Source organism: Mytilus galloprovincialis, chromosome 9, assembly GCF_965363235.1.
Source record: "Mytilus galloprovincialis chromosome 9, xbMytGall1.hap1.1, whole genome shotgun sequence".
Taxonomy (NCBI): domain Eukaryota; kingdom Metazoa; phylum Mollusca; class Bivalvia; order Mytilida; family Mytilidae; genus Mytilus; species Mytilus galloprovincialis.
The window spans coordinates 39076154-39103842 of NC_134846.1; the positions used below are offsets into that span (position 1 = coordinate 39076154).

A 27689-nucleotide genomic window follows, 5' to 3' on the forward strand; every position below is an offset into this window, starting at 1 on the left:
GCCTAAACTGTTCAGTTGTCTACGTCATGAACATAAACTGCAGAGTTTTCCATGCCAGGAACCTTAACTGTTCAGCTTTTTACGTGAAGCGCCTAGACCACTCAGTTTTTCATCTTCGGAGTCTAAACAGTTCAGCTTTCTGTGTCAGGAGCCTAAACTGCTCAGTTTTCCACACCAGAAGCCTAAACGGTAACTTTTTATAAATCAGGAGCCTAAACTGTTTAGCTTTCTATGTCAGGAGCCTTAACTGCCCAGTTTTCCAAGTCAGAAGTCTAAACTGCCCAGCTTTCTTTGTCAGGAGCCTCTACTGCCCAGTTATATATGCCAGGAGCCTAAACTGTTCAGCTTTCTATGTCAAGAGCCTGAACTGTTCAGCTTTCTTGTCAGGAGCCTAAATTGTTCATCTGTTTATACAAGAAGCTTAAACTGTTCATCTATTTATACCAGGAGCCTAAACTGCTCTGTTTTTCATGTCAGGAGCCTATACTATTCAGTTTTCATAATATTTTGTTATGTTAAGACCTGTTATAGCTGACTATATCCTTATGTTGTACTGTTACACCATTGTCCAAGGTTAGGGGAAGGGTTTGGATCCCTCTAACATGTTTAACCCTGCCACATTCTCTATGAATGTGCCTGTCCTGAGTCAGGAGCTTGTAATTCAGTGGTTGTCGTATGTTTATGTGTTACATATTAGTTTTTCATTCATTTTTTGTACAAAAATTAGGCCTTTAGTTTCTCGTTTGAATTTTCTTACATAGTAATTTCGTGCCTTTTATAGCTGACTATGAGGTATGGGATTTGCTCTTTGTTGAAAGCTGTACATGACCTATAGTTGTTAATTTCTGTGTCATTTTGGTCTCTTGTGGAGAGTTGCTCATTGGCAACCATACCACTTCTTCTTTTTGATATACCTTGTGGGTTTTGGTAATTGTCAAAGTCATTGATCTAAAGTTAGTTAAATCTACATAATTTGCTCATTGGTGGAAAGTTGTCTTATTGGAAATCATACCACATATCTTTATCATTTCATATTTGCCATAACCTTTTTTTCCCATATTGACCAGTTGGACCACATGGCTACCAGGAGGGGGAGGGGGGTGTAGATTTGTGCCAAGAAATTTGAAGATGATTTAATATGGAACCACAACGTATATATAATAATGATGTAATCAGTTTATTTATTTTGCCATTTGACGACTTGTTATCATTTCTCTAAGATTGTCCTCACTTTCTTTTATATTTCTTTCTAAATATGTCTTGTTTTTCTGAAAATATATAAAAAAGAATGATCATTTAAATTTATATATATAATTAATAAATAAACCACTTACAGTCATGACAACATATTATATAAACTCATAAAAAATAGTCCTGCATCATTAATATTGCATCAATGAATCAATCTCTCCAGTAACCATTATATGTATTTTTGTTTATAAAATGAGAACCAATGGATCCATAAAAATATATCCAGCTGAGACCATACTACAGAAGAAATTTCAAAATTCACATGTTGAGTAAAGTTGTTGACCAATGACAAGCCTTATATAGCTTCAATGTATTGCAGAATAAGATTTACTTATTGTTAAAGGCCAATGGTGAACTATAGTTGCTAACATCTCCTGAACTTTGTCTCCAGTGAAAAGTGGCCTCATTGAGAAATGATACCATATTTTGCTATTTATGATCTTTATTTTTCAGTTCCAATGTCCACCACATTGCACATATTTTATCTATCCAAAGGCAACTTTAAAGACTAATTGACACAAAACCCACTAAAAACTGGGCTTGGTCTAAGGTGGACATGAAGGGTTAGCAGTTTTAAGTTTCAAACAATTCCTTGAAGGTTTGATAAATTACAATTATTTTTCTCACTTTGCTGTACCAGCTCAAGCAAGAAAATCAATCTCATTGAGATGATCAATGATTATTAGACCCCGTTCACACTAGGACATTTTTATCGATTTAAACTAGACCGGTTCACTTTAAATCGATTTAAGGGCCAATGTGAACGCTTTGAATCGACCTTCAATCGGTCTAAACTAAAACACCAAAAGAGGTAGTTTAGTTTGAATCGATCTAAAGTAAACCGATCTTACTTTAAATGTGAACGCAAAGATCGGTTTAAACAGAGACATATATACACATATATAAACTAGTACGATTGAACCGAAAATAACGTATGCGCATGTACAGCGCCAAAACTATCTCAGAGGTTCGTTGTTTAATCCATATTTCAGATTTTCTCTGTTAACAGACATTTAAAACAAACTGATTTTAACATTTTGTCTTCGCCATCGCATAGATTTGCGATATCTGTGTCTTCTTTTCTTATGATGATTTTTATTCTTTTCAGGAACCACAATACTTCGTCGTGTTGTAACTTCGTTACTACAGATATTTTTTGCAAAATTAAAGAAAACGGTAATAACACCTGTACCAAAATGTTAACTTCTGATTCAGGAGAAACAATAATTTTATCCATTTTTTTTCAAGTGTGTGTGTCAGAGTATCGATAGATGAATTTAATAAATCAGTTCTATTTATACACAATGTTTACAGTTTTACGGGTAAAAAGGTTAGATCGATTGCCTTTTTAATTGTAGTGTGAACGCAGTGGATCGGTTTAGACCGATAGAGATCGTTATGATTAAAGATAATGTGAACGCTAACTGGTTTTATTTAGATCGATTCAATTTAGATCGATTAAAAAAAATGCAAGTGTGAACGGGGTCTTAGACATAATTCAATTCTGATACAACTGATCAAGGACGTATAACTAACATGTATACGTCCTTGAACTGATGTTTTTCAACTGTTAGGTAAAAATATAAAATTCCAACAACGGCATTAAATGGATGAAACCACGTGAAACATAAACTTAAGCCAATTATGATCACTTTCTAAAGAAAGTACAAAACTTATATAGTTCAAAATCTAAATTTTCACTCTCGATTTACAACTAGTAATAGGAAGAGAAAGAAAGTAATATTATACTAATATTTTGAAAGTCATAAAAAGATAAGACTCAATCTCTTCTTGAAAGAGAAAAAATGTTTGTTTCTTTGAATTTTCATTTTGCAAACATATATTTTGATTTATTTTATGATTTTCTGATTACATTTTCTCCTGTCAAAATTTGCAATTGCATACCACGTGGTATTAATCATGTCACAAGTGACAGCTTGGGGTATTAGTATCCAACCAGTTATTACCAAAGGGCAATTAACACCAATGTAATCACTTTAAATTGCTTCTATTGTCCGACTTGAAGGGATTACAATAAACGGTGATATATTTTTTTATGATCATAAGCGGTAATTAGATGAAAGTTCACAATTTAGGACATGGCTTTGCCATACATAAACGAGAAAAATAACATCCTGAAAATAATTATAGCGTCACGGGAAGAAAATATACTGGGGAGAACACTGCAACCTAAATGAAATAGATATAAATAAGGTTAACAGATGATTCTCCTTAGACTATTGTAGATGTACATTGAGAAAATAGGAAATGCAGTTAAAAATGATATTGAATTTCAGGTGTTATTTGTCATATTGTTATATCAATAATACATATCAATGTTTGAAATCTGTTACCCACCAATAAAAACTTGAATTTTAAATAGAAATGATTACTTTATGAATAATGTGAAAACTTGATTTTTTTTAACATTTAAAGATTGTGATCATAAAATTTTAATAAAGTGACATTAAAAAATAAAATCTTTCCCAATAACTTATGTATTAATTGCAAATTTAAAAGAAAGAATGTAAATGCTCATGTATTTTCAAAGGGTACAAGTATATTTAATGACATTGTAAAAAATAATCCTGTTATACAAGGAAGTTATTGGAAGATTTATAACCAGTAAAATAATCTGAATAAACTTAAAATTTACTTTCTGACTATATAGACTGATATAGAAAAAGGAAGATGTTGTATGATTGCCAATGGGACAAATCTCCACAAGAGACCAATATAGCACAGAAATTAACAACTAGTGGTCGCCGTACGACCTTCAACAAAACCTATAATGCATAGTCAGCTATAAAAGGCCCCAAAATGTATAACAATTCAAACGAGAAAAACTAACAGCCTAACAGCCTAATTTATGTAAAAAAAATGAACGAAAAACACATATGAATTACAGGCTCCTGACTTGAGACAGACACAAACATACAGAATGTGGCTGGGTTGAACATGTTAGCTGGATCCCAACCATCCCCCTAACCTGTGACTGTGGTATAACAGTACAACATAAGAAAAAACTATAATAAACTGTTATCGCAGAGATATGTCTCGCTTTTTTGTAATTTTGATAATGCAAATGTTAAATTTAAAAAGTTAAAATAGCAACACTTAAACATGTAAAGTTTTGCAAATATTCAAGGTCAATGAACCATGACTGAAAGTACATGGTAAAAAAATCTCCATGGAAATGAGATGTGCAAAATGTTAATACAACTGCATACTAAATACCATCACTTATCATAAGTAGTTCCCTTTCAACAAACCTAACCATAAACTAATACATGTAAAATAAGCAAAAATTTCAAAGTCAATAAACCTTAACTGAGGGGGCAGGGCCAAATAATCTGCATGGAAATGAGATATGCCAATGCTTATGCAACTGCATACCAATTATCTTTGACATACCACTAGTGGTTCACCATACAATAGACCTCATCACAAACTATTACATTGTTGCCACCGATGCCGCCACCGGAAACAGCATACCTATGTCTCGCTTTTTGACTCCATTAAGCAAGACAAAAATCAGTTGAAAAAGGCTGAACTCATCAGATGGACAAAAATACAATTGGACGTGGACAGGTACTTGTACATCCCAACAACAAAAAGACACTAGTTTAGATTAGTTTTGCCTATGAATTTGACAGTTATGCTTAGTTGCACAACTTAAAACAACTTTGCTTATTTTTATAATTCAAGGTGAAAAGAGTATTTTTGATGGGAAAATTGTCTTCTTTTTTAAAATCATCAGCATGAAGACTAATTCAGAAGATTTTTAACATATAATTTAGAATCTATGCCATATTTGTAGTAAACAACTGCACAAAGATAAAATTGTTGTTTTGAAATTAATTTCAATATGAACAGTAAGGCTAGCTGAGCCAGTGATGTCTGGGTTGGTCAGTCAGAATTTCATCTTTTTTTAGATGCCACTGTTAACAATGCAAGGTTTAAGGATGTTTCATGATGAAAAGTTATTCAAAGAAAGAAGGATTTAGTAATTAGTAAACACTGTTTCACTTCATCTCCCTTAATGATTTTTATATCAGTAGTATTAAATCTTTTTTCTTTCACACTTTTGGATCACCAAACAAAACCAGTGTATCCCTACCACTATCTAAAAGCCTTACTAATGACACTTCAAGAATTTAGATCAAAGAAAGATAACTTGATTATTCTCTTTACCAGTCCTGAAAGATCTTATCAAAATCTTGTCTCTAACCTTCTGAATTAGGGACATAAAGGCATAAGGCTGCATTTAAAAAAAAATGATGGAAGTCTTATGATAAGAAAATTTACTGTTTCTACATTTAGTTAGATTTTGTAGGTACATTATTAAGCCTGTTTTCCCCAATCAAATATACTAGTTTTTTTATAACAAACTATTTAAATGCCAAAAGTACCTGTTGCTATTTCAATGTTAACATTTCTTAAACAAAAGGTCTGAGTACACAGTTATCGTCCCTTGATTTTCGTTGTCCACGAATATAGTCCCTAGTGTGGACAGTGTGTTACTTGTCATTTTTTTTATACCCATCCCAAATTTATTTCTTTATGTTTTATGCCTCAAGGTGGCACGGTAGTATTTCCTGGCCCATAAGGGATAATGATAGCCTTTTTAGAATTTTCACCACTTTCTAACACTGCAAAAAATTCTACATTCACAGTTAACTGAAGTACTTTCATTTTACTATTCAGAAATGAATTTGAATATGTATCATGACCGTTTACTTTTTTTGCTATTTTTAAAAACCTAAGGCCACTAGTACTTTTAGGTCTTTAATGGTGCAGTGAATACAAAATTTAAAAAAATTCTCAAAAATTCATTTTCATCTGTATGTTAAATTATTTCATATTTTTCTACACCTGATTCATCCCTCAGTTTGGGAAAGTATGTTCAGTTGATACTGTATTTTTTGTCCAATCACACTGTTTAGATACATTAACCTAAGTAGGGTACACAAAAGAGCAACCTAAATTCTGGAATGCAAATACTACCGTGCCACCTTAACCAAGACCTAACAAACTTGAAACCAGTCATGACACCTATGATGCATAGACTTCTTACTTTGGAACATATTACAATAAAGAATACTAGTCTGCACTTATTTCTTACAAAAAAAAAAAAAAAATGAAACATTACATCCCTACCCCATCTGGCAGATTTTCACTTTTTTTCATCTTACCATTTTTACTTAAGGAGTGAACAAAATCCAAATATATGATGTTTCAAATCAACACAGAAGTCAAACATGGTGATTCCGGAGGAATTATTGGATTGCCAACTCTGTTTATGGTTAATCTGACTGAAAAAAACAGTTTAAGCACCAAATCATGAAAAATGAGATTAAAGTCCATTCCACACTTTACAGCATGCCTTATACTACTTTAAACATTTCCAGATTATAAGGGCTATACAACAAGAGTCTTTAGATTGCACTTAACTATTATTCCAAAATCTTTTTCACAATACATGTACTAGAATACATCTCTAAGTTGATTGTTTGTCTATTTCTCATGTATGCATTAAGTTAAATTATGTCCCCTTACATAATCAATTTGCCTTTATTGTGTTTTTCACTGTCAGAAAATCTTAACAATTAATGGTATTTGCATGGAAAATGAATAAACCATTTAATCTTGCTGATATAACATCATAAAAACATTCTTTGTCAAAAATAATGTCTAGTCAATGTAAAGAAACCCCTATTTCTATCTCTATTTCAGACCAATATGAGAGCTAAATGAATAAGTAAGGACCCCTTAACCACTTACTGGTTCCCCAAAAGCTGCTACTGGTGTCATATTACATCAGAACTACAAATTAAACCTGAAGAAAACTAGTATAGCTGTACTTGTGTTGAAAAAAATAAGAAATTATGCAATTTATTTATTTTGGTGAAAATAGTAGGATGTACATGTAAGCGAAGAATGTTGCGTCCCAAATTTCAGTGGTTGCACATGTGTCAGACACTGCGAAAAGTTAAAGCAAGCATTTATAATTAAAAATGTATTGCAAGTTACATAGAAATAATGAAGTTCTACTTTCTAGGTAAATTTTTACATTATTACCCACAGATCAGGCAAAATTTGCTGAATCAGCAATTTTTACTCTCAGGGGTGGAATTTAAGGCTTGTTTTTATCATAGTTGCCCTTAATCAACTTTTTATTGATAAACTTACAAATTGCATAGGTAAAATAAATTCCTTTATTGATTTAGTGTAAAAATATATACCCCCCTTAAGGTGGCACGGTAGTATTTCCTGGTCCATAAGGCATAATGATAGCCTTTTTAGAATTTTCACCACTTTCTAACACTGCAAAAAATTCTACATTCACAGTTAACTGAAGTACTTTCATTTTACTATTCAGAAATGAATTTGAATATGTATCATGACCGTTTACTTTTTTTGCTATTTTTAAAAACCTAGGGCCACTAGTACTTTTAGGTCTTTTATGGTGCAGTGAATACAAAATTTAAAAAAATTCTCAAAAATTCATTTTCATCTGTATGTAAAATTATTTCATATTTTTCTACACCTGATTCATCCCTCAGTTTGGGAAAGTATGTTCAGTTGATACTGTATTTTTTGTCCAATCACACTGTTTAGATACATTAACCTAAGTAGGGTACACAAAAGAGCAACCTAAATTCTGGAATGCAAATACTACCGTGCCACCTTAACCAAGACCTAACAAACTTGAAACCAGTCATGACACCTATGATGCATAGACTTCTTACTTTGGAACATATTACAATAAAGAATACTAGTCTGCACTTATTTCTTACAAAAAAAAAAAAAAAATGAAACATTACATCCCTACCCCATCTGGCAGATTTTCACTTTTTTTCATCTTACCATTTTTACTTAAGGAGTGAACAAAATCCAAATATATGATGTTTCAAATCAACACAGAAGTCAAACATGGTGATTCCGGAGGAATTATTGGATTGCCAACTCTATTTATGGTTAATCTGACTGAAAAAAACAGTTTAAGCACCAAATCATGAAAAATGAGATTAAAGTCCATTCCACACTTTACAGCATGCCTTATACTACTTTAAACATTTCCAGATTATAAGGGCTATACAACAAGAGTCTTTAGATTGCACTTAACTATTATTCCAAAATCTTTTTCACAATACATGTACTAGAATACATCTCTAAGTTGATTGTTTGTCTATTTCTCATGTATGCATTAAGTTAAATTATGTCCCCTTACATAATCAATTTGCCTTTATTGTGTTTTTCACTGTCAGAAAATCTTAGCAATTAATGGTATTTGCATGGAAAATGAATAAACCATTTAATCTTGCTGATATAACATCATAAAAACATTCTTTGTCAAAAATAATGTCTAGTCAATGTAAAGAAACCCCTATTTCTATCTCTATTTCAGACCAATATGAGAGCTAAATGAATAAGTAAGGACCCCTTAACCACTTACTGGTTCCCCAAAAGCTGCTACTGGTGTCATATTACATCAGAACTACAAATTAAACCTGAAGAAAACTAGTATAGCTGTACTTGTGTTGAAAAAAATAAGAAATTATGCAATTTATTTATTTTGGTGAAAATAGTAGGATGTACATGTAAGCGAAGAATGTTGCGTCCCAAATTTCAGTGGTTGCACATGTGTCAGACACTGCGAAAAGTTAAAGCAAGCATTTATAATTAAAAATGTATTGCAAGTTACATAGAAATAATGAAGTTCTACTTTCTAGGTAAATTTTTACATTATTACCCACAGATCAGGCAAAATTTGCTGAATCAGCAATTTTTACTCTCAGGGGTGGAATTTAAGGCTTGTTTTTATCATAGTTGCCCTTAATCAACTTTTTATTGATAAACTTACAAATTGCATAGGTAAAATAAATTCCTTAATTGATTTAGTGTAAAAATATATACCCCCCTTAAGGTGGCACGGTAGTATTTCCTGAAGTAGCAAGAAGGAGGATAAAATTACACTGTAAAAAAAAAGTCTACATGTATATTAAATTCTTGATATTTTCATTGTCATTTCCATTCATAAAATTTAAGGTTAACTAAATTTCTACCTGTATTAATGGGGGTGCGGGGGTTATGGTTTTTTCTAAAATTATACTGAACCCCAATTTGATGGAAAAAAAATATTCTGAATGCAAATTCCCCTAATACCTTATAGTGTTAACTTTTGAAAAAAAAAACAATCTGATTGATCGAGTCAAAAAACTAAAAAAAATATTCTGCCTAAGAAAATAAAAACCATGACCAACCCCAATTAAGTTAAATGGTTACTCTCTTACTGATGACAAAATAGAGGTAACGTTTAATATTGATGAATTTCATTTTCACTGTTCAGTGCATATGGTTCTTGAAAGATTGAAAAATGGTGTTTCCAGTTGTGTCCCTGCTTTAACTCCTGGACCATTCAACCAATGGTATTAAAATTTTATTATATTGTTACTGATGACAAAATGGAGGCCAAGTTCAATGTTGATGATTGCCACTTTTACCATTCTGGGTTTATGGACTTTGTGATAATGAAAAATGCCAGGACACAGATAAATGTTAAAAAATTTGGGTTTGCTGTCACTTTTTGAATATTGCTATAATATGCATGGCAATTCTGTATCATAATAAAAGTGTCTAACTGAAAGGATAAATATGGATGTGTATCAAAGAAAACACCTCATCTGGCCTTGCAGAAAAAAGACCAGGTTTCCATCATACTAGAACACACCCGAAAAATTGTGGGAATTTAGAGCTTGGTTGAAAGTATGTAAACTGTTGTAGGGAGAATTTTTGTAAAATGTTTCATGTTTTGAGAATTTCAGAAAAGGTATCAAAATTCATAGGTACTTGAAAACAGTTTAAGCCCTCTCTCTTCCAATGTCTATTATATAGAGAGTCTATATCAACACGACTGATGATACTTATTGTCCTGTCCCCAAGCACCCTAATCAAATTTATGTGCAAGTTAAAATCTGGAAGTCCTGTTTGACTTAAAAGCAAAATCGCTGGCATTTTTAGCTTGGTTGAAAGTACATTAACTATTTCAGGATGTATTTTTGTAAAAGATTTTATGTGTAGAGAACTTAAGAAATGGTATCAAAAATCATATGGGTACATGGAAACAGGACAATTTTTTTAAGCCCTCTCTCTATCTTTCAAAGTCCGTTATTATTTTGTTTTCTGTTATATTCCATTAATTTCGCATTTCTGTATACTATGAACATACATATATTATTATAAACATTAAAGTGTATTACTATTAATTCTAACTTTCTTCTCCATACCGGTATATCTATATATTATAGAAGTATATTAATCAAAGTATACATGCAGATAAACACGAAAATAATTGTCGTGTCCCCGTTCAAATACTTATGAAAATTATGTGCAAGTTTAAACCGAGGTATAATAGTAGTGGTTCTTACGATCTAAAAACCACGATATAGACAACGCCCTAATTGGCTTATACAATTTTCATTTTTGTTATCTATCATACGAATGGTTCTCAATGTTAAAACCAGATGTAATATCTGACTTAAAAGTAGGTTTGAATACAGAATCAATATCCGGACACCTTTATTTTCGTTTTTCTCCCAAAATAACCCAAACTTAATAGTCATAAGAATGGATGACAAATGCGACTATGCACGGTACCTATATGACACAGAGGCATGATTAATTTATTGTGGAAGGAATAGAAGCGACACACAAAATGAGGTCTTCTCGTTTAATAGTATAGATATGTGATGATAAGCAGCGTAAGGAAAAAGGGGTGGGGTGCATTTTGTTGGAAAAGTTTAGTTGATTATATAGGGGATCACTGAAGCCAGCCTCCTTTTAGTGCAGTCAGTACCTCCATTGACCTACCACTAGTGGTTCACCACAAACTAGACCTAATCACAAACATTAATAAAATATTGATACCGACAGAAACACCATAATTATGCATTGCATTTTGTCTCCTACAAGGCGAGACAACTACGTACCACACACATAAAAACAAAAAGTTTTAAAAAAAGTCAAAATTATTTGATTTTTTTCTTCATCAAATTGATTTAGACTGCCCAAGAAACAGAAAGGTTGCATACCTGTAAGGATTCTATTTTTTCTTCTGATGCTTTCATCTTTGAATCTAACTGGTTTTTAATTTCTTTTGGAGGCTGCAATATGAACCTATTAGGAAAAAACATAATAACTTAGATTATACATGTTACTTTATACTGTAGTACAATTTAAGAGTTTCAAAATATCAATTATTTTATCTACGAAAAACGAAGACCATTTGAATCTGAAAAAATATTACACCCATATTCATATGATTTGAAATTTCAGCAAAAAAAAGGATGTTGTTGAAGCATATCAAAATCTTTCTCTGTATTAACTCCTTTATGACATATTATCACGGCATTCAAACCTTTTCTATTGGTCACATCAATAAGTACTGTACTTCTTAACTAAGTCTAATTATTTTTTATCTAAGTTTTATCAAAATAGCTTTGTCTGCCAAAGGATAAATTAAACAAAATATAATTTGTTGGAAGTCGGTTTATCTGCATTTCTTTATTGGTGTTGAGAATGTTTTCATGGTTTTAGAAGGTATTTGACCCTACATCATAAATAGTTTTTTGGTTTGCATGTTTTTTGTCTAATTTGAAAGCAATGCCAATGACAAGTTTGAATATATATTATATAAAAGGACATTCCTAATTTTATTTTTGCCAGCTTTGTTTCGATTAATTCAGTAAAAATTGCTACATGTAATTAACTAAAACATTGCTCATGAGTCATGATCCCTGAATGATGAATTTCTACCAATTGATCCTACAACCAAATAATCAACCTGATTGACAAAATGTCTTGCATAAAATTAGAGGACAATATATCTCTATATTCTTACATTCTACCAACTCCTTCATACAGACGGGTTTCTTCTGCCAGGGATGACAGTTCATGGTATACCAATTTCGAATGTTGAATTGTTCTCTTAAGAGCCTCTATCTGGGCATCGGAGATCTTAATTTGATTTTTTGAGTTGATCATCTTTATCTGGAGTTCTTGAAATGCCTGCAATGATTTAAAAAAATAGTCTTCTATACATCATGTATATAACAATTTCTGTAAACTAGGGCCTAATTTAATATATTGTTTGTTTCCCCAATCCCTACTCTGCCAAGCAGGTGTGGGTAGGTAGGTAGGGAAATAATTATATTATTTCCAAAAAGGTGGAACAATATCAGTCAATTCTGCAAGCCTGAAATCAGAAATGAATAAAATAATATTTGACTTAGTTTTGACAATAAAATTTTATGAGTCGGACCTTTATTTCAGGGTTGGGTGGGATTGGGGAAACAAACAATATTTTGTTTTAGGCCTAAGAGCACTTACATGTATCTTCATATTCAATTTATTTCTTGATTTAACCCTTTCAACGCTACACAAAAAAATAGAAAAATGGCTGCTGCTGCTGCATTTTTTTGTGTTCATTCATTGGAACAGTATTTTTCTTTTCAGACTGCTGCATCTTTTTTATTATAAGAGATACAGAGACAGTTATTGCATGAAAAATGCTCAGGAGAGCATGACCTGTAATGTGAGGCAATTATTTCAGTAAAATTTTTATCAGGTTACCTGCATTTTCAGGTAATTAATAGGTAAAAGGTGTAATTTATTACATTTGTGTTGAATTTTGAATAAAAACTTCTTATAGTCTTCATTTATTTTGTTGTTTTATCTGCCATATAATAAACAAGAATGTGTCCCCAGTACACGGATGCCCCACTCGCACTATCATTTTCTATGTTCAGTGGACCGTGAAATTGGGGTCAGAACTCTAACTTGACATTAAAATTAGAAAGATCATATCATAAGGAACATATATACTAAGTTTCAGGTTGATTGAACTTCAACTTCATCAAAAACTACCTCGACAAAAAACTTTAACCTGAAACTGGACAGACGAACGAACAGATGGATGGATGAACGGAAGGACGGACAGACCAGAAAACATAATGCCCCTCTTCTATCGTAGGTGTGGCATTAAAATACATCAGTTGCTCGATTCAGTAGCGTATTTCACTATACACAACATATATTATATAATCCTGGCACAAATAATTGGCTCTGTCCTGAAAATTTTCAGTCAACCTCTGTTTTCCCCCTTTTTCTACGTCTCGTAATGATCGATCAAATCATATTTCCCACACGAATTAAATGTTATAAGCACATTGAGATAACAAGAAACCTTTTAACTAATCCTCATCAGGGGTGTGGAAATGCTATGCCCGACTCGCCCGACTCGTACATTTGAACAACCGGACAAGTAATTATTTTTGTCTTGGTTGCCCGTGGACAAGTAAAAAAATATACAACACTTGTACAAGACAAAGTTCAAATGCAACAAAAACATAAAATTAATTTCAAAACGTATTAAGATGTTTAATTTATGTAAAAGAAACCAATCTTCAGCAACTAAAAACATCAATGTTCATGACGATAAGTATTACATGAGACTGGAAATAGATCGATTACCAAAATAAATAAATATAAGTATGCAAACCAGAGTCCCGTAACATTGCATTGGCTTTGTTCATTGACCCTGGATCGTCGATTAAGTTTTATCCATCATTTACCGGTTGTGTCATTTCTTTAAATTTTGTATCGAGATTCAGATTGACAAATACTTAATAAAAAGCTGTGCAAGCAAAACAAAAAGAATCATGTGTCGAGTAGAAAACCTTAAATGCAAACGGAAGACACACAGTATTTAAAAAAGAAGGAAACAGAAGCGAGAATCACTGTCCTCAAATTTAGTATATTATGTACCTATTGGCTACAATTTTTATTCCAAAACTGCTGCAGAATGGTCCTTTACATGTCATTTCATTGGTTGGTTTGCTGTTAGGTTTCTGTCCCACTGATGTTAACCCATTTCCTACTTTCCTAATTTTTTACACATATAAACAAATGGATTTCATTCGTTTGTGATGCACAATAGTGCTAAGTAAGAATCATATATTAGCTAACAAGAAATACTTCAATATTTATTGGGATCATCAGCATGATCAGGGCAAGTAAATTTTTTTCCGGACAAGTAAAATTTTTAGTTTTACTTGCCCGGGGACAAGTGCTCACAACAAATATTTCCACACCCCTGCTCATTGTCAGTTTCACCATAGAAATGCTGAAATATTTCCATATTTACAGCTTCGTTTCCGATTTATGCCATTTGTATTTGTCAAAATATTTGTTTTTATTTTCCTTCTACTGCATGATTTTAGAATAAAAGCTGAATGATTTAAGAGTCCTGATGAAAAATCCATTGTCATCGCAGCTATGCCACGAATAGCAGTGGTGGATGACGTACATCATCACGGTATATGCCGTGTATAGCGTTGAACGGGTTAAGTGTCAAAATATGCCATGACAGACCCAAATTTCCAGATAATGTAAATTAAACCTCCAGGAAATTTGGGTACATCAAATTTGCTCTCAAAGTCCAAGCGACTTTAAAAATTGCTTCAGCGTTATGACGTTGTAGGGAGGGTTCCCCGAAAGAAAACTAGATGTGTCGGAGCGACGCGAATGGCCCTGTCCCAAAAAGTTGAAAAATCTACAATTTCAATATAAACACATGTGGACACAAACATGATGGTAGTCTCACATATCAAACATCAGCTCAAAATCTGTATAACTGTGATTTTCAATAATTTATCAAAGTCCAAGGCCCGTAATTTTAGCAAAAATTAGTGGAGCAGAACTAAGCTTTAACTTTACCTGTAACGCATCATGGTTAACTCACATACCAAAAATCAGCCCAATATCTGAAGGTGTTTAGAAAAAGAGACTGTATAACTGTGATTTTCAACAAATTCTCAAAGTCCAAAGCCCGTAATTTCGGCATAAATTAGTGGAGCGGAACAAAACTTAAACTTGATCTGTAACTCATCATGGTTAACTCACATACAAAAAATAAGCCCAATATCTGAAGGCGTTTGGAAAAAAAGTCTATGTAACTGTGATTTTCAACAATTTTTCAAAGTCCAAAGCCCATAATTTCGGCAAAAATTAGTGGAGCGCAATGAAACTTTAAACTTGATCTATAACTCATCATGGTTAACTCACATACCAAAAATCAGCCCAACATCTGAAGGCATTTAGAAAAAAACTCCTTATAATGGTTTGTTGCAGAATGACGGAATAACGGAATTTCAGAATTACAGAATTTCTGAATGACCATGATGATGGACAAGGGTAAAACTATATGGCACCGACAACTTCGTTGCAGGGCCATAAAAAAAGCCTTGCCAGACATCATAATTATTTGGACTACTATAGTATATACAGTCAAAATAAGGAAATTTGTCTTACTCTAGCCATTTTTTCATAGATGATGACAATATCTCAGGATACATACATGTACATGTCGTAATGAAATATTGTCTTGGCATTTGCTTGCATTGGAGGGCAATATTTTAAAGGACAAAACATATTTTGTAATTTGCATAACATAAATTTCCCTTTTTATTCCTGATCCATTGGCATTTTTTTTTTATATAATTACACCTTATGTAAGAATCCTGGGTTTTGATTGGTTGATAGCTAGTGTATTTTCACCAATTCACCGTTATCAAATGAATATCGTTCATTTTTTAACGCTGCCGGGGTATATGCAAAAATGATATGCCTTTTTTACCCTCTCTGCCGTGGTATTTGCCAAAAAATACTCTATCCGACTGGACGCTTGTGATGTCAAGATCATCAATGCGTTTTTGAACGTTAACATTTGGTGTAATTAAACAGGTATAGCATGTTCTTGAGGGGTATTTGCAAAAATAACAATCTCAAGAAAGAATTTCCCTCGCCTTACAGCTCGTGAAGTTTAACATTCTCTTCACTGGTATTTTTTGGCAAATATCCCTCCTTAACAGTGGGTCTCATTGGGGTTTAAGCGTGACAAGGGATTGCCGATTTTTGTAAGCGTGACACGTGAAAGTCAAATAATTGTGTCGTGAAAACGGGAAATGAGGTCTAGCGGGACCCGGGAAATGACAAAAATAATGAGAATTGCTTACGTACATACATGTAGTGTAAGCGGGATACGGGAATCTGACAAAACAGTCAGCGGGATTTGGGATCGGAACCCCCCAATGAGACCCCCTTAACATGATATATCTGTTCAAAAACTAATGCGGAGACACATAGCCTATGAGTGGGGGGATTTGTCATGTATTCGGCTAAAAACCTATTTCAGTGACCAGTCCCAACCTGTTTTAGTGTTTACAGACAGGTACCATAGGCTTGGTATCGGGATTGTTCGCCCTGATTACATGTTTTTGTTGATTAAATCATGTGTGTAAATGTGAAGTAAAATGATGTGTGATAGTGGCTTTGTATGTTTTAGTGCTCTTTAATATAGTAAGGTTACAACTTTGATATATTTGGTATATATATGATAGTGAATAACAAGTGATCAATGTACAGCAGTCTGACTGTGTTTTTAGTATTTGTTTTACCAATAGTAATTCAATTTAGTGCTTTAAAATATATTCGTTTAGGAAATATATGTGTGCGAAGTGCAGTTCGGAATTTATCTTGTTATAACTGTTACTGAATATTTTTATATTGTTAAAATGTATATCAATAAAGTTAAATATATAAATAACTTAGTCTTTAGTTGTTTCATGTCAAATAATTTGTAGTCTTTGAATTCACAGAAACTTATCCTCGTAGCAGCAAGACAACATAATAACTTAGTACATTTAAAATACAATGTAGTGCTGAGTGAAATTCCGAGACACTTATTTCCCAAAAGCAGCAACACGTAATACATCATAAATAAATATTCGGTGAATGTAAAAAGACTTCAACAAATGCCATTACATACAAATAATTTAGTCTTCAGTTGTTTTACATTTAAAAATACAACTTGATGTTGTGCTGATCGAAATTCACAAAAACTAATTTCCTAGTAATGTAATTTACAAACAGGTACTAACTTAATTCTCAATACCTTGAAGTCACAATATCTTGTAGTCCTGAAATTTACAGGAACTTATAACCTAGTAGACAACATAATACATCGTAAATATTCGGCGAAATTGTAGACTGACTTCAACATATTCAATCAAATACACACAACACAACGCTATAATAAAAAATAAAAATCAGGGCGAACATACCCGGGACGAACAGGTATCCTGGCGAACGGTCTCAGGGCGAAACGGAACTAGGGCGAACAGTAACTAGGGCAAACTGAAATCAGGGCGGACGGACCCGGATTCCATTAGTCCGAGATTACTCTGACGTCCAACGGCTGTTTTGCCAGACAAGCTGGGGCCATGGGACGTCAGAGCTCGTCCCATATCAAAAAGTGGATATTTGCCCACCCAAAATAGATGCGCTGCTTCGTCGCTTCTGGTGCCGACTGACGGCCTTGGAATTATATAAATCGGGCAGTAAAATGAAAGGCAAAATGCAGAAATCAATGGGTCTCTGTGAAAACGGTTAAAATATGGAAAAATAAAGGTTGGCAGGTAGGTGAAACTTACATAAATGAAAAGATAAATGAAAAATGAACAGATTGCTGCCCGATTTATATAATTCCAAGGCCGTCAGTCGGCACCAGAAGCGACGAAGCAGCGCATCTATTTTGGGTGGGCAAATATCCACTTTTTGATATGGGACGAGCTCTGACGTCCCACGGCCCCAGCTTGTCTGGCAAAACAGCCGTTGGACGTCAGAGTAATCTCGAACTAGGATTCCATAGGCTTAGACACATCTGTTATCAAGTTTCCTCTTTCTAAGCATCATAGGCCTATGTAAAGTATGGTCTTCTTGTGAACTAAAACCCTTGTAAGTGCAATGAAATATTGCATCAAGCAGAGACTCGACAAGCGATGTTGCTGTGCTGCTCCATGACAATGCTGTTTTAATTTATAAAATTAAACAGGCAGTGCCCCGAAGATTAAATTACCGAAAACAGCTCTGTCTATGATGTTAAAGTTTTGAAAATTAAAAACATCTATTCTTAAACTATGTGACAGCAATCCAGAATAACTGAAAGAGTTCTATAAAAACCTTTTTAAGCTCCATATCAACGGGCATTCCTGCTTTTGCTGCCATTCTGTTATTTGATCAATGTGTAAAGAACGCTTTATTTTGTTCACATCATAAAATGTATTACAAACGCATGACTAATATATTCAGTAAAGTTTCCCGAACCATATAAAGTAAGTCTTGTATACCTCAACATTTTACTACCACAACGCACTACAACGAAATGAATAAAATTCTACAACGATTAAAACGAAGTCCGAATTATCAATAAATCCTTTAGAGTTAAAAAATATTTTTTCATTTACAAAATAACGTTTAAATTTACAAAAAAAAACCAAGTTTTAGCTTTCTAAAAAGCTATGAACTGCTTCGCTCCACTTTGTGTGCATATGGTTGTTTTTAAAATTAGTATTGTAAATGTGGTATTTTTAGATATTGATAGATATTTATAGAACAAGGTGATTATATATAGCGGATACAAGTCTACCAATAGCTGTTGCTGTATACCAGCCTCTTTATAATGCAACCAATCTTCTTCTGGTATTCTTTTTCCGTCCACGTTGGGACAACCTCAATTGAGTACAGTTTTCCTTCTTCACTATCTACAGACAACAGTAATCCGTCATCACAATAATGTCAATAATATCCATCACCACATTTATATACACTATATATATACAACATATATATACACAATATCGATCACGGTAAAATTAGCACTAAATGTTCCCGGCACACTAACAATATACTTATTTCCTGTTAAAGACGCACAATTATCTCTTCTTAATGTCCAACGTTCTATATCTAGCAACGTGAAGAGCATAAATCAACTGCCTTGATAAATCTTCTATCCTTTGAAGTACTGTATTATCATTTGTATACCGAGAAAGTAACACGGTGCAGTCCAAGATAATTTGTAGTTGGTCATCAGTTGGTATGTCCCTCATTCTAAAGTTCAAGAAATCAGAGATAATTTCATCGATTTGGTTAAGATATCTTTCTCTAATGCATTGGAGTATTTTACATGTAAGCAAAAAATGAGAACGATCTTCGATATCTGTATCACATAATTTACAAGTAGGAGTCTCATTTAGATTATATCTTGATCTATGAGATTGTAAAATGTACGTATCAGTAATAACCTTTAGTTTCACAGATATTCGGACAGCTTCTCTCGTTGGGTCACTTGTATTTCCAATGGATAATAATGTATGGCATTTTCCTGGTGAAATGTTCGAGGTCCCAAGATATTTCAGAGATTTATAAGTACAGCTCTTTTGTATTAATGCATTTTTCCAGTAATGGTCAATTGCTAAACGAACGGATTTCTTCCAAGAATATTTTGTTGGTGGGTCGTTTAGAAGTACGATTGGTGATTGTAGATCGTATTTGAATAGTACCCTCTTGATCGCTATGAACCAGCTATTACTTTCTTGATTTTTTGCTATTAATTGCCTCCTTGCTATTTTCTTTTCTAAATGGTTTTCATTTTGGTTACAGATGTTGTTGAATAAATTTAATGATTTTTGATCAATTTGAGCTTCTATAGGTAAAATGCCAGACATGATGTAAACACTAGGATCAGGAGCTGATATAGGAACGGATAAAATTTGTTTTAATATTTTCTTCTGAAATGTTTCTAATTTAAGTAGGTTTTTTGAAGTTGGTAGTATGACTTCGAGACCATAGGTTAAGATGGGTTGTACGAAGGTTTTGAATAGTTGAATAGCAGTACTAGGATCAAGTCCATTTTCTCCATGCATACCGGCTGACATTAAGCTGTACGCGGCTCTTCTTGATTTGGTGATGTTCTGTTCAACGGTAGCATCTTGTGTTTTTTGACTGGTTGTTGATCTTAAGATGCCCAAATGTGGAGATTTATCTGAAATTGGCATTGCATTGTTGTTTATATATATTCTTACTGGATCCGCAGATTTTTTTCGGTTTGAGGGTTGTACTTGTATAACTACGCTTTTTTGTGGCTGTAAGAGATAGTGATGATCTTCACTGTATTGTGCAGCAATATTCACAAGGTATTGTAGTTCATGTGGGTTTTCGCTAACAATTGCTACGTCGTCAGCACATGCTACTGCATTAATTAGCGTTTCACCTATCTCACATCCAGATGTAGTATTTTCAAATGTACTAAGAAGATCTTCGATATATACCTTATATAGATCTGCGCTCAATAAACCGCCTTGTTTAACTCCTTGTAGAACTGAAAATTTTTCTGAGATTTCGGTTGACCATTTTATTCGAGATTCTGTGTTCTTATGGATTTCATCGATCAGTAGCCAAGATGATGGATCAGTGCCTGATATATATACTTTTCTTAACAACATTTTTAGAACAACAACATCAAAAGCTGACTTTGCATCCAATAGTACTATATAGAAAGGTAATTTTTTGTCCATATATTCCCTATACACTTCTTCTAAAATAATAGCAGCATTCAAAGGTGATGTATTTGCCGTGAAGCCTTTTTGAAGTATGGACTGTAATTTTAGAGAGCCAGATCTTAGGTCTATACGTAAAATAAATTCAATGATCTTCAAAAGTATGGGAAGGACTGTTATTCCACGATAATATTTGGCATCGTTTTTGTCTCCCTTGTTTTTAAATACTGGTGATAATAACCCTGTTTTGATGATGTCAGGAAGTACCCTATCTTGGAACATTCGATTTATCAGTTTATGCAAAAATAATTTAAATTGTTGTCCGGCATATAACACATTTTCAATAGATATACCAAATACATCTTCAGCTTTTCCTTTATTGATTGATTTTATAGCTTTCTCGATAGTGTCTAAATCTACATATCTGGTAGCATAATGTTCACTTATCCTTTTTATAGAGACATAATCCATTTCACATAGTGCTAAATGTTGATAGTTAAAGTCAGGATGCTCAGATGGAATTGCAAGTTTACTAAAATGTTGGTTCCAGCCTTTTAATATATCATTTCTCTCAAATATTTCATTTTCAACGTGTAGATCATTGATAAAGGTGTTTCCGTTTTGCCTCTGTTTCCGTATTAATTTAAAAAATTTCTGTTTATCATTTTGATTGTAATTAATAATGTCATTTCTTTCGTTATGCTTTCTTCTGATTTCTTCATTTCTAATGGCTGTCCTGAAGTTTTTTCTAGTGAGTTTCTTTTCTGTTAAAAGTATATTATCAATATTTGGGGGTCTACCGGCTGATTTCCAGTTTTTATATGCCAATTTATTTGCTTCTAATGATTCCGAAATTTCTTTGTTCCACACATTGAGTTTTAATTTATTTTTCCCATACGTTTTCTTCTGGTCCAGCTGTTTTGCAGTGTTAGACAAGAGGTCCATTGCTTGAAGGGTAATCACTTCTATATTAACCTTATCGGAGTTTAACCTTTCTACAAAATCTCCAATATTTCTGTTGATAGTCTCTTCATATCTAGATTTGTCTACCTTATTCCATCTAATTTTGTGTTTTTGTTTTTCAGAGTTCCTTGATTGTTGTTCTCGAGTAATGTTACATTTGATTCGCATTGATATAGGATGATGGTCTGATACATTAGATGGTAAATCAATCAGTCTTTTCGATGGTTCACACTTTGGATCAGTATATAGAAAATAGTCAATTTCAGATGTATCAATACCATTTACATTTATAAAAGTGAGGCCTTTAGAGTTAGTTTTCAAATTACATTCCACCATTAAATCGTTGAGTTTATGTTTGCGTCTGCTGTTATTGGATGGATTGTATAGATCTTCATTAAGGTCTCCTCCGACTATAATTTCATGGGTCCCACCATACTTTTGTACAATTTCGTAAATCTGGTCTAAACAGTCTAAAAATATGTCGTAGCTATCATTTGAGGATTTTGTAGGAAGGTATGCTGATATAATTATCGTGATAAGTCTAAATAAATCTATACGTGATAAGTAATTTATTCAAGATGGCGTGTATTTCGTGCGAAGCAAAAAATAGAGCCGGCAGCCGGCAAAATAGCCACTGCCTTAAAATTAACTTCATTAATTTGCGCGACAAATCAGAACAAGAGCATTTCAAGGATTTATTTTAATCAGATGGCACAACATATCAGAAGTTGAGAACAAGAGCAATTCAAAGAAGTAATTTTAATTAGATTGTAGAAATCATCATTACAAATCGGCCTGATTATCCATGTTATGATATCCTATATGATAGTTAGGCGTTGTGTATTTCTGGTTTAAACAATTTGAAGAATGTACAGGACTTATTCTACAGATTCAGGGTGACTTCGGTCGTTTTGTGATAGTGCTTGCCCTGCTTATGAGTACAGAAACATATTGTATATTGTATTATATTATATGTCCTTGGTGAGTACACGATCCACCCTTTTCACATATCTACCCTTTCTTATATTTTTTTTACCAAAATACATTCATATACTAGAATATATCTATGGAACGCCGTAACTGCCTTATGTTAAAAACTTTCATTATATGATGGTACTTTGACATTATACGATGGTACTTTGACATTATACGATGGTACTTTGACATTATATGATGGTACTTTGACATTATACGATGGTACTATGACATTATATGATGGTACTTTGACATTATATGATGGTACTTTGACATTATACGATGGTACTTTGACATTATACGATGGTACTTTGACATTATACGATGGTACTTTGACATTATATGATGGTATTTTGACATTATACGATGGTACTTTGACATTATATGATGGTACTTTAACATTATACTTTGCTTTGTCAATTTCGAGTAGCTCGGGTGTCTTCTGCAATTTTTATTTTACATTTTTATATCATTTGGTAATGTTTATTATTAAAAGAAACATAAATCATAATATATTGAAAAACATTTAAATTATTTTACAAAAGTCACAAAGAATGGATGATATTTAAGTTTACCTCATCCAAATTTTATGAAACTCATACACAATGCTAAGAACCACAACTCGCAGGCAGAATTCGAGTTTGGACAGTGAGTCAATTACTGTTCTAAGAGTTATGGCCCTTAATGATGTAAAAAATGGCAGTTCGAAATCAAATTCTGTTCTACCTACTACATTTCGAAATCAAATTTAATGTTGAACTTGGCCGACGACTATATGACGTTCACAGAAATGGGGGAGAAAAGCATGGTTTCACTTTGAGATGATCATAGAAATTGGATGGATTTGATTCCAGGCGGGGTCATCCGTGTCCCATGGACATGTTCTTAAGTTTTTTATTTTTATATTTGCAGACCATGATTTGGTATTACTGTTTCTGTGGCATTTTAAGCTAAATGAACATGTCTTTCCAATCTAGTTAAAACTAGGTCTTCTAATTGCTCCTATTTGTGGTTGCATGAAGATCTAGTGATATGTGTTAATGATCTTTTTGGACGTCTCTGGTTTTATCCTTTTCCCAAATCATGGAAACTGCAATTTCGTTGGTCAATGACAAAGGTCACTAGAACAGAAAGTAGAATGGGGTTTCCCTTGATCTTCATGCAGCAACAGATGAGAGCAATTAGAAGCAGATTAAACAGATTGATATCTTTCCAAAGTTATTGGACTATATTCTTTAGTAATGTGCATTTTTCCTGTAAGTGGAAATACATAGAATAATATTGGGGTTTGGAGTAGCATTTACTCATTGCAAAACTGTTTAATTTTATATGTTTCTACTTATTCACCCTTGTAACATATTCGTGACAATTTTTATTCCCTAGTCAAACCTTTGTTATCAATTGAATGATTTAGTAAGAATTTGTTATCAATTGAATGTTCTAACTTCTAGTCAGAAATATTTGTTATCAATTAAAATTGAGAAAGGAAATGGGGAATGTGTCAAAGCGACAACAACCCGACCATAGAGCAGACAACAGCCGAAGGCCACCAATGGGTATTCAATGTAGCGAGAAACTCCCGCAACCGTAGGCGTCCTCAGCTGGCCCCTTAAAATATGTATACTAGTACAGTGATAATTGATCATGACGTCATACTAAACTCCGATTTGTACACAAGAAACTAAAATTAAAAGTCATACAAGACTAACAAAGGCCAGAGGCTCCTGACTTGCGACAGGCACAAAATTGCGGCGGGGTTAATCATGTTTATTATATATCAACACCCCCCCCCCCTAATACCTCTAGCCAATGTAGAAAAGTAAACGCATACAACAATACGCACATTAAAATTCAGTTCAAGAGAAGTCCGAGTCCGATGTCAGAAGATGTAACAAAATAAAATAAATAAAATGACATTAATACATAAATAACAACAGACTATTAGCAGTTAACTGACATACCAGCTCCAGACCTCAATTAAACTAATTGAAATATTATGTCTTCATCATATGAATATCAGGCACAATCCCTCCCGTTAGGGGTTTAGTATCATACTATCATAAAATATATGAGAACATAACCCGTGTCATGCCAACAACTGTTTTTTGAATAAATGTGTTTAGTTCCGATGCAAAGACCCTATAAGTGAATCAATATTAAAGCCAAACTATGCAATCTTTAATGACCTGACAACAGTATCGTAACTATATCCCTTCTTAAGAAATCTGTTTAAAGGTTTTGTAAGCTTTTGAGGTGAATACTGACATTTTTGTGCTTTGTAAAGAATATTACCATAAAAGATTGGATGTGAAATACCTGAACGTATAAGATATAAAAAAGAAGATGTGGTATGATTGCCAATGAGACAACTGTCCACAAGAGACCAAAATGACACAGACATTAACAACTATAGGTCACCGTACGGCCTTCAACAATGAGCAAAGCCCATACTGCATAGTCAGCTATAAAAGGCCCCGATAAGACATTGTAAAACAATTCAAACGAGAAAACTAACGGCCTTATTTATATAAAAAAAAAAAGAAGACGAAAAACAAATATGTAACACATAAACAAACGACAACCACTGAATTACAGGCTGACTTGGGACAGGCACATACACAAATAATGTGGCGAGGTTAAACATGTTAGCGGGATTCCAACCCTCCCCCTAACCTGGGACAGTGGTATAACAGTACAACATAAGAACGAACTCAACTATAAAAATCAGTTGAAAAAGGCTAAACTCATCAGATGGACAAAAATACAAGTGGACGTGGCCGGGTACTTATAAATCCCGATATGTCTGCATGTTGAGTTATATTTACGAATTATTTCCTTATACCGATGATAAAATTTAGTAAATGTTTTGACTACTTTGTGATATCGAAAACCCTGGTGTAATAATTTTTCAGTAGGACATAAATTTCTCTCGCTAAAATCTAGTACATTGCATGTTCTAGTCAGACATATTTTTAATACACACACATGTTGTAGTCAGATATAATTTTAATACACACAAATGTTCTTGTGCTTACTTTTAAGAAATAACAGCCCATCAATGTAATGCTTTTATAGCTCACCTGGCCATGTGAGCTATTACCATCACTTGGAGTCTGCCGTCCGTTTTGTTCAAAAATCATTTTTGAAACCAATGGATCAAATGGTTTGAAACTTTGCAGGAATGTTTTATTGAATGTGTACTACAACAATAGCACCTTTGTTTTGATTAAAAAACATGGCTGCTGTTACTGCACATGGAACATCGGGGCAAATTGTTGTTTTTGGCCAATATATCGAAAAATCTGACATAGAGTAGAAATGATCAGGACAATAAGAGTAAACCACCCTACAATTTTGAAGTTAATCTGATGACCCACCTGAGAAATAACGCGATGTTTTGATTTATATCAATTATATAAATCAAAACATAAAGGTTATTCCTGATTAATTTTTCGAATTATTTTATAATTAAAGGCGTTAAGAAACCTTTGGTGACCCCACAGTTTAAATGTCTATCGTAGGTACGTCGTGAACAGTGGTCGTTAGAGACAAACGTTCACGTAAATTGTCCCAGTCAATGGATGAATTTAATGTGTCAATCAATGGCCACAGCCACACTGTTTTGAATTTCATTCTATCTGATATGTTCCTTACGTCGTAACTACAATCCCCTTCCCTTTCTTGAATGTGACCTTCCGAATTAGACTATTTACCGGTTTTGTTTTAACATGAGCAACACGACGGGTGCCACGTGTGGAGCAGGATCTGCTAACCCTTCCGGAGCACCTGATATCACCCCTAGTTTTTGGTTAGGTTTGTGTTGCTTTTCTTTAGTTTTCTATGTTGTGTCATGTGTTCTATTGTTTGTCTTTTTGTCTTCTTTCAGTTTTAGCCAGGCGTTGTCAGTTTAGTTTCGATTTATGAGTTTGACTGCCCCACTGGTATCTTTCGTCCCTCTTTTACACAAGATCAACATCAAAATTGATATACAAGTTTTCCATGAAAAGAAGAAGAACTCATTGAATTTCAAGACCAGAGTTCAATGGTCATAAATAGACTAAACATTTTATAAAAAGAGCCTACATGCAATATAGGGTCAACAAATGCATCTATTTAACACTATTCAGAATTAGTTTGCTGAACCCAGTTGAATGTCATCAGGTCAGTGATGTTACCTCATAGCATTATGAACACAAATTGAGGGTTTGTGAAAATATAAAAAAGAAGATGTAGTATGATTGCCAATGAGACAACTGTCCACAAGAGACCAGAATGACACAGAAATTAACAATCATAGGTCATCGTACGGCCTTCAACAATGAGGAAAGCCCATATCGCACAGTCAGCTATAAAAGGCCCCGAAATGACAACGTAAAACGATTCAAACGAGAAAACTAACGGCCTTATTTATATAAAAAAAAAAATGAACGAAAAACAAATATGTAACACATAAACAAACGACAACCACTGAATTACAGGCTTCTGACTTGGTACAGGCAAATATAGAGTCCCCTCATGGAAGTGCCCATATTTGTTGGGAAGCACATTATTTTTACATAGACTATATAACTTACATTAAATAAAGCTAATACTAACAATGACCACTGCCCTTTCCTCGATCTTGATATCTATATCACTAACGGAAAGCTGAATACTAAAATTTATGATAAAAGAGATGATTTTTCATTTCCTATCGTTAATTATCCATTTTTAGATGGTGACGTTCCCTTGTCACCATCTTACGGTGTTTATATATCTCAACGTGTACGATTCGCTCGTGTATGTAACAATGTTTTAGATTTTAACGAGAGAAATTTATGTATTACTGAAAAATTATTAGACTAGGGTTTTCGATATCACAAACTAGTCAAAACATTTACTAAATTTGATCATCGGTATAAGGACATCATTCGTAAATATAGCTCAACATGCAGACTTCTTATACGTTCAGGTATTTCACATCCAATTTTTTATGGAAATATCCTTTATAAAGCACAAAGGTGTCAGTATTCACCTCAAAAACTAACAAAACCTTTGAATAGA

General features: G+C 33.4%; 1 protein-coding gene across 1 annotated transcript; it reads right to left on the reverse strand.

Annotated features, from left to right (window-relative positions):
• Positions 1-1156: 1156 nt before the first annotated feature.
• On the reverse strand, positions 1157-18480 carry LOC143044971 (prefoldin subunit 1-like). The gene is made up of 4 exons (XM_076217249.1): positions 18334-18480; positions 12155-12321; positions 11346-11430; positions 1157-1268 (listed from the first exon to the last, which is right to left on the reverse strand). The coding sequence occupies exons 1-4, from the start codon at positions 18376-18378 to the stop codon at positions 1182-1184; spliced, it is 384 nt and encodes a 127-aa protein (XP_076073364.1). The 5' UTR covers positions 18379-18480; the 3' UTR covers positions 1157-1181.
• Positions 18481-27689: the final 9209 nt, after the last annotated feature.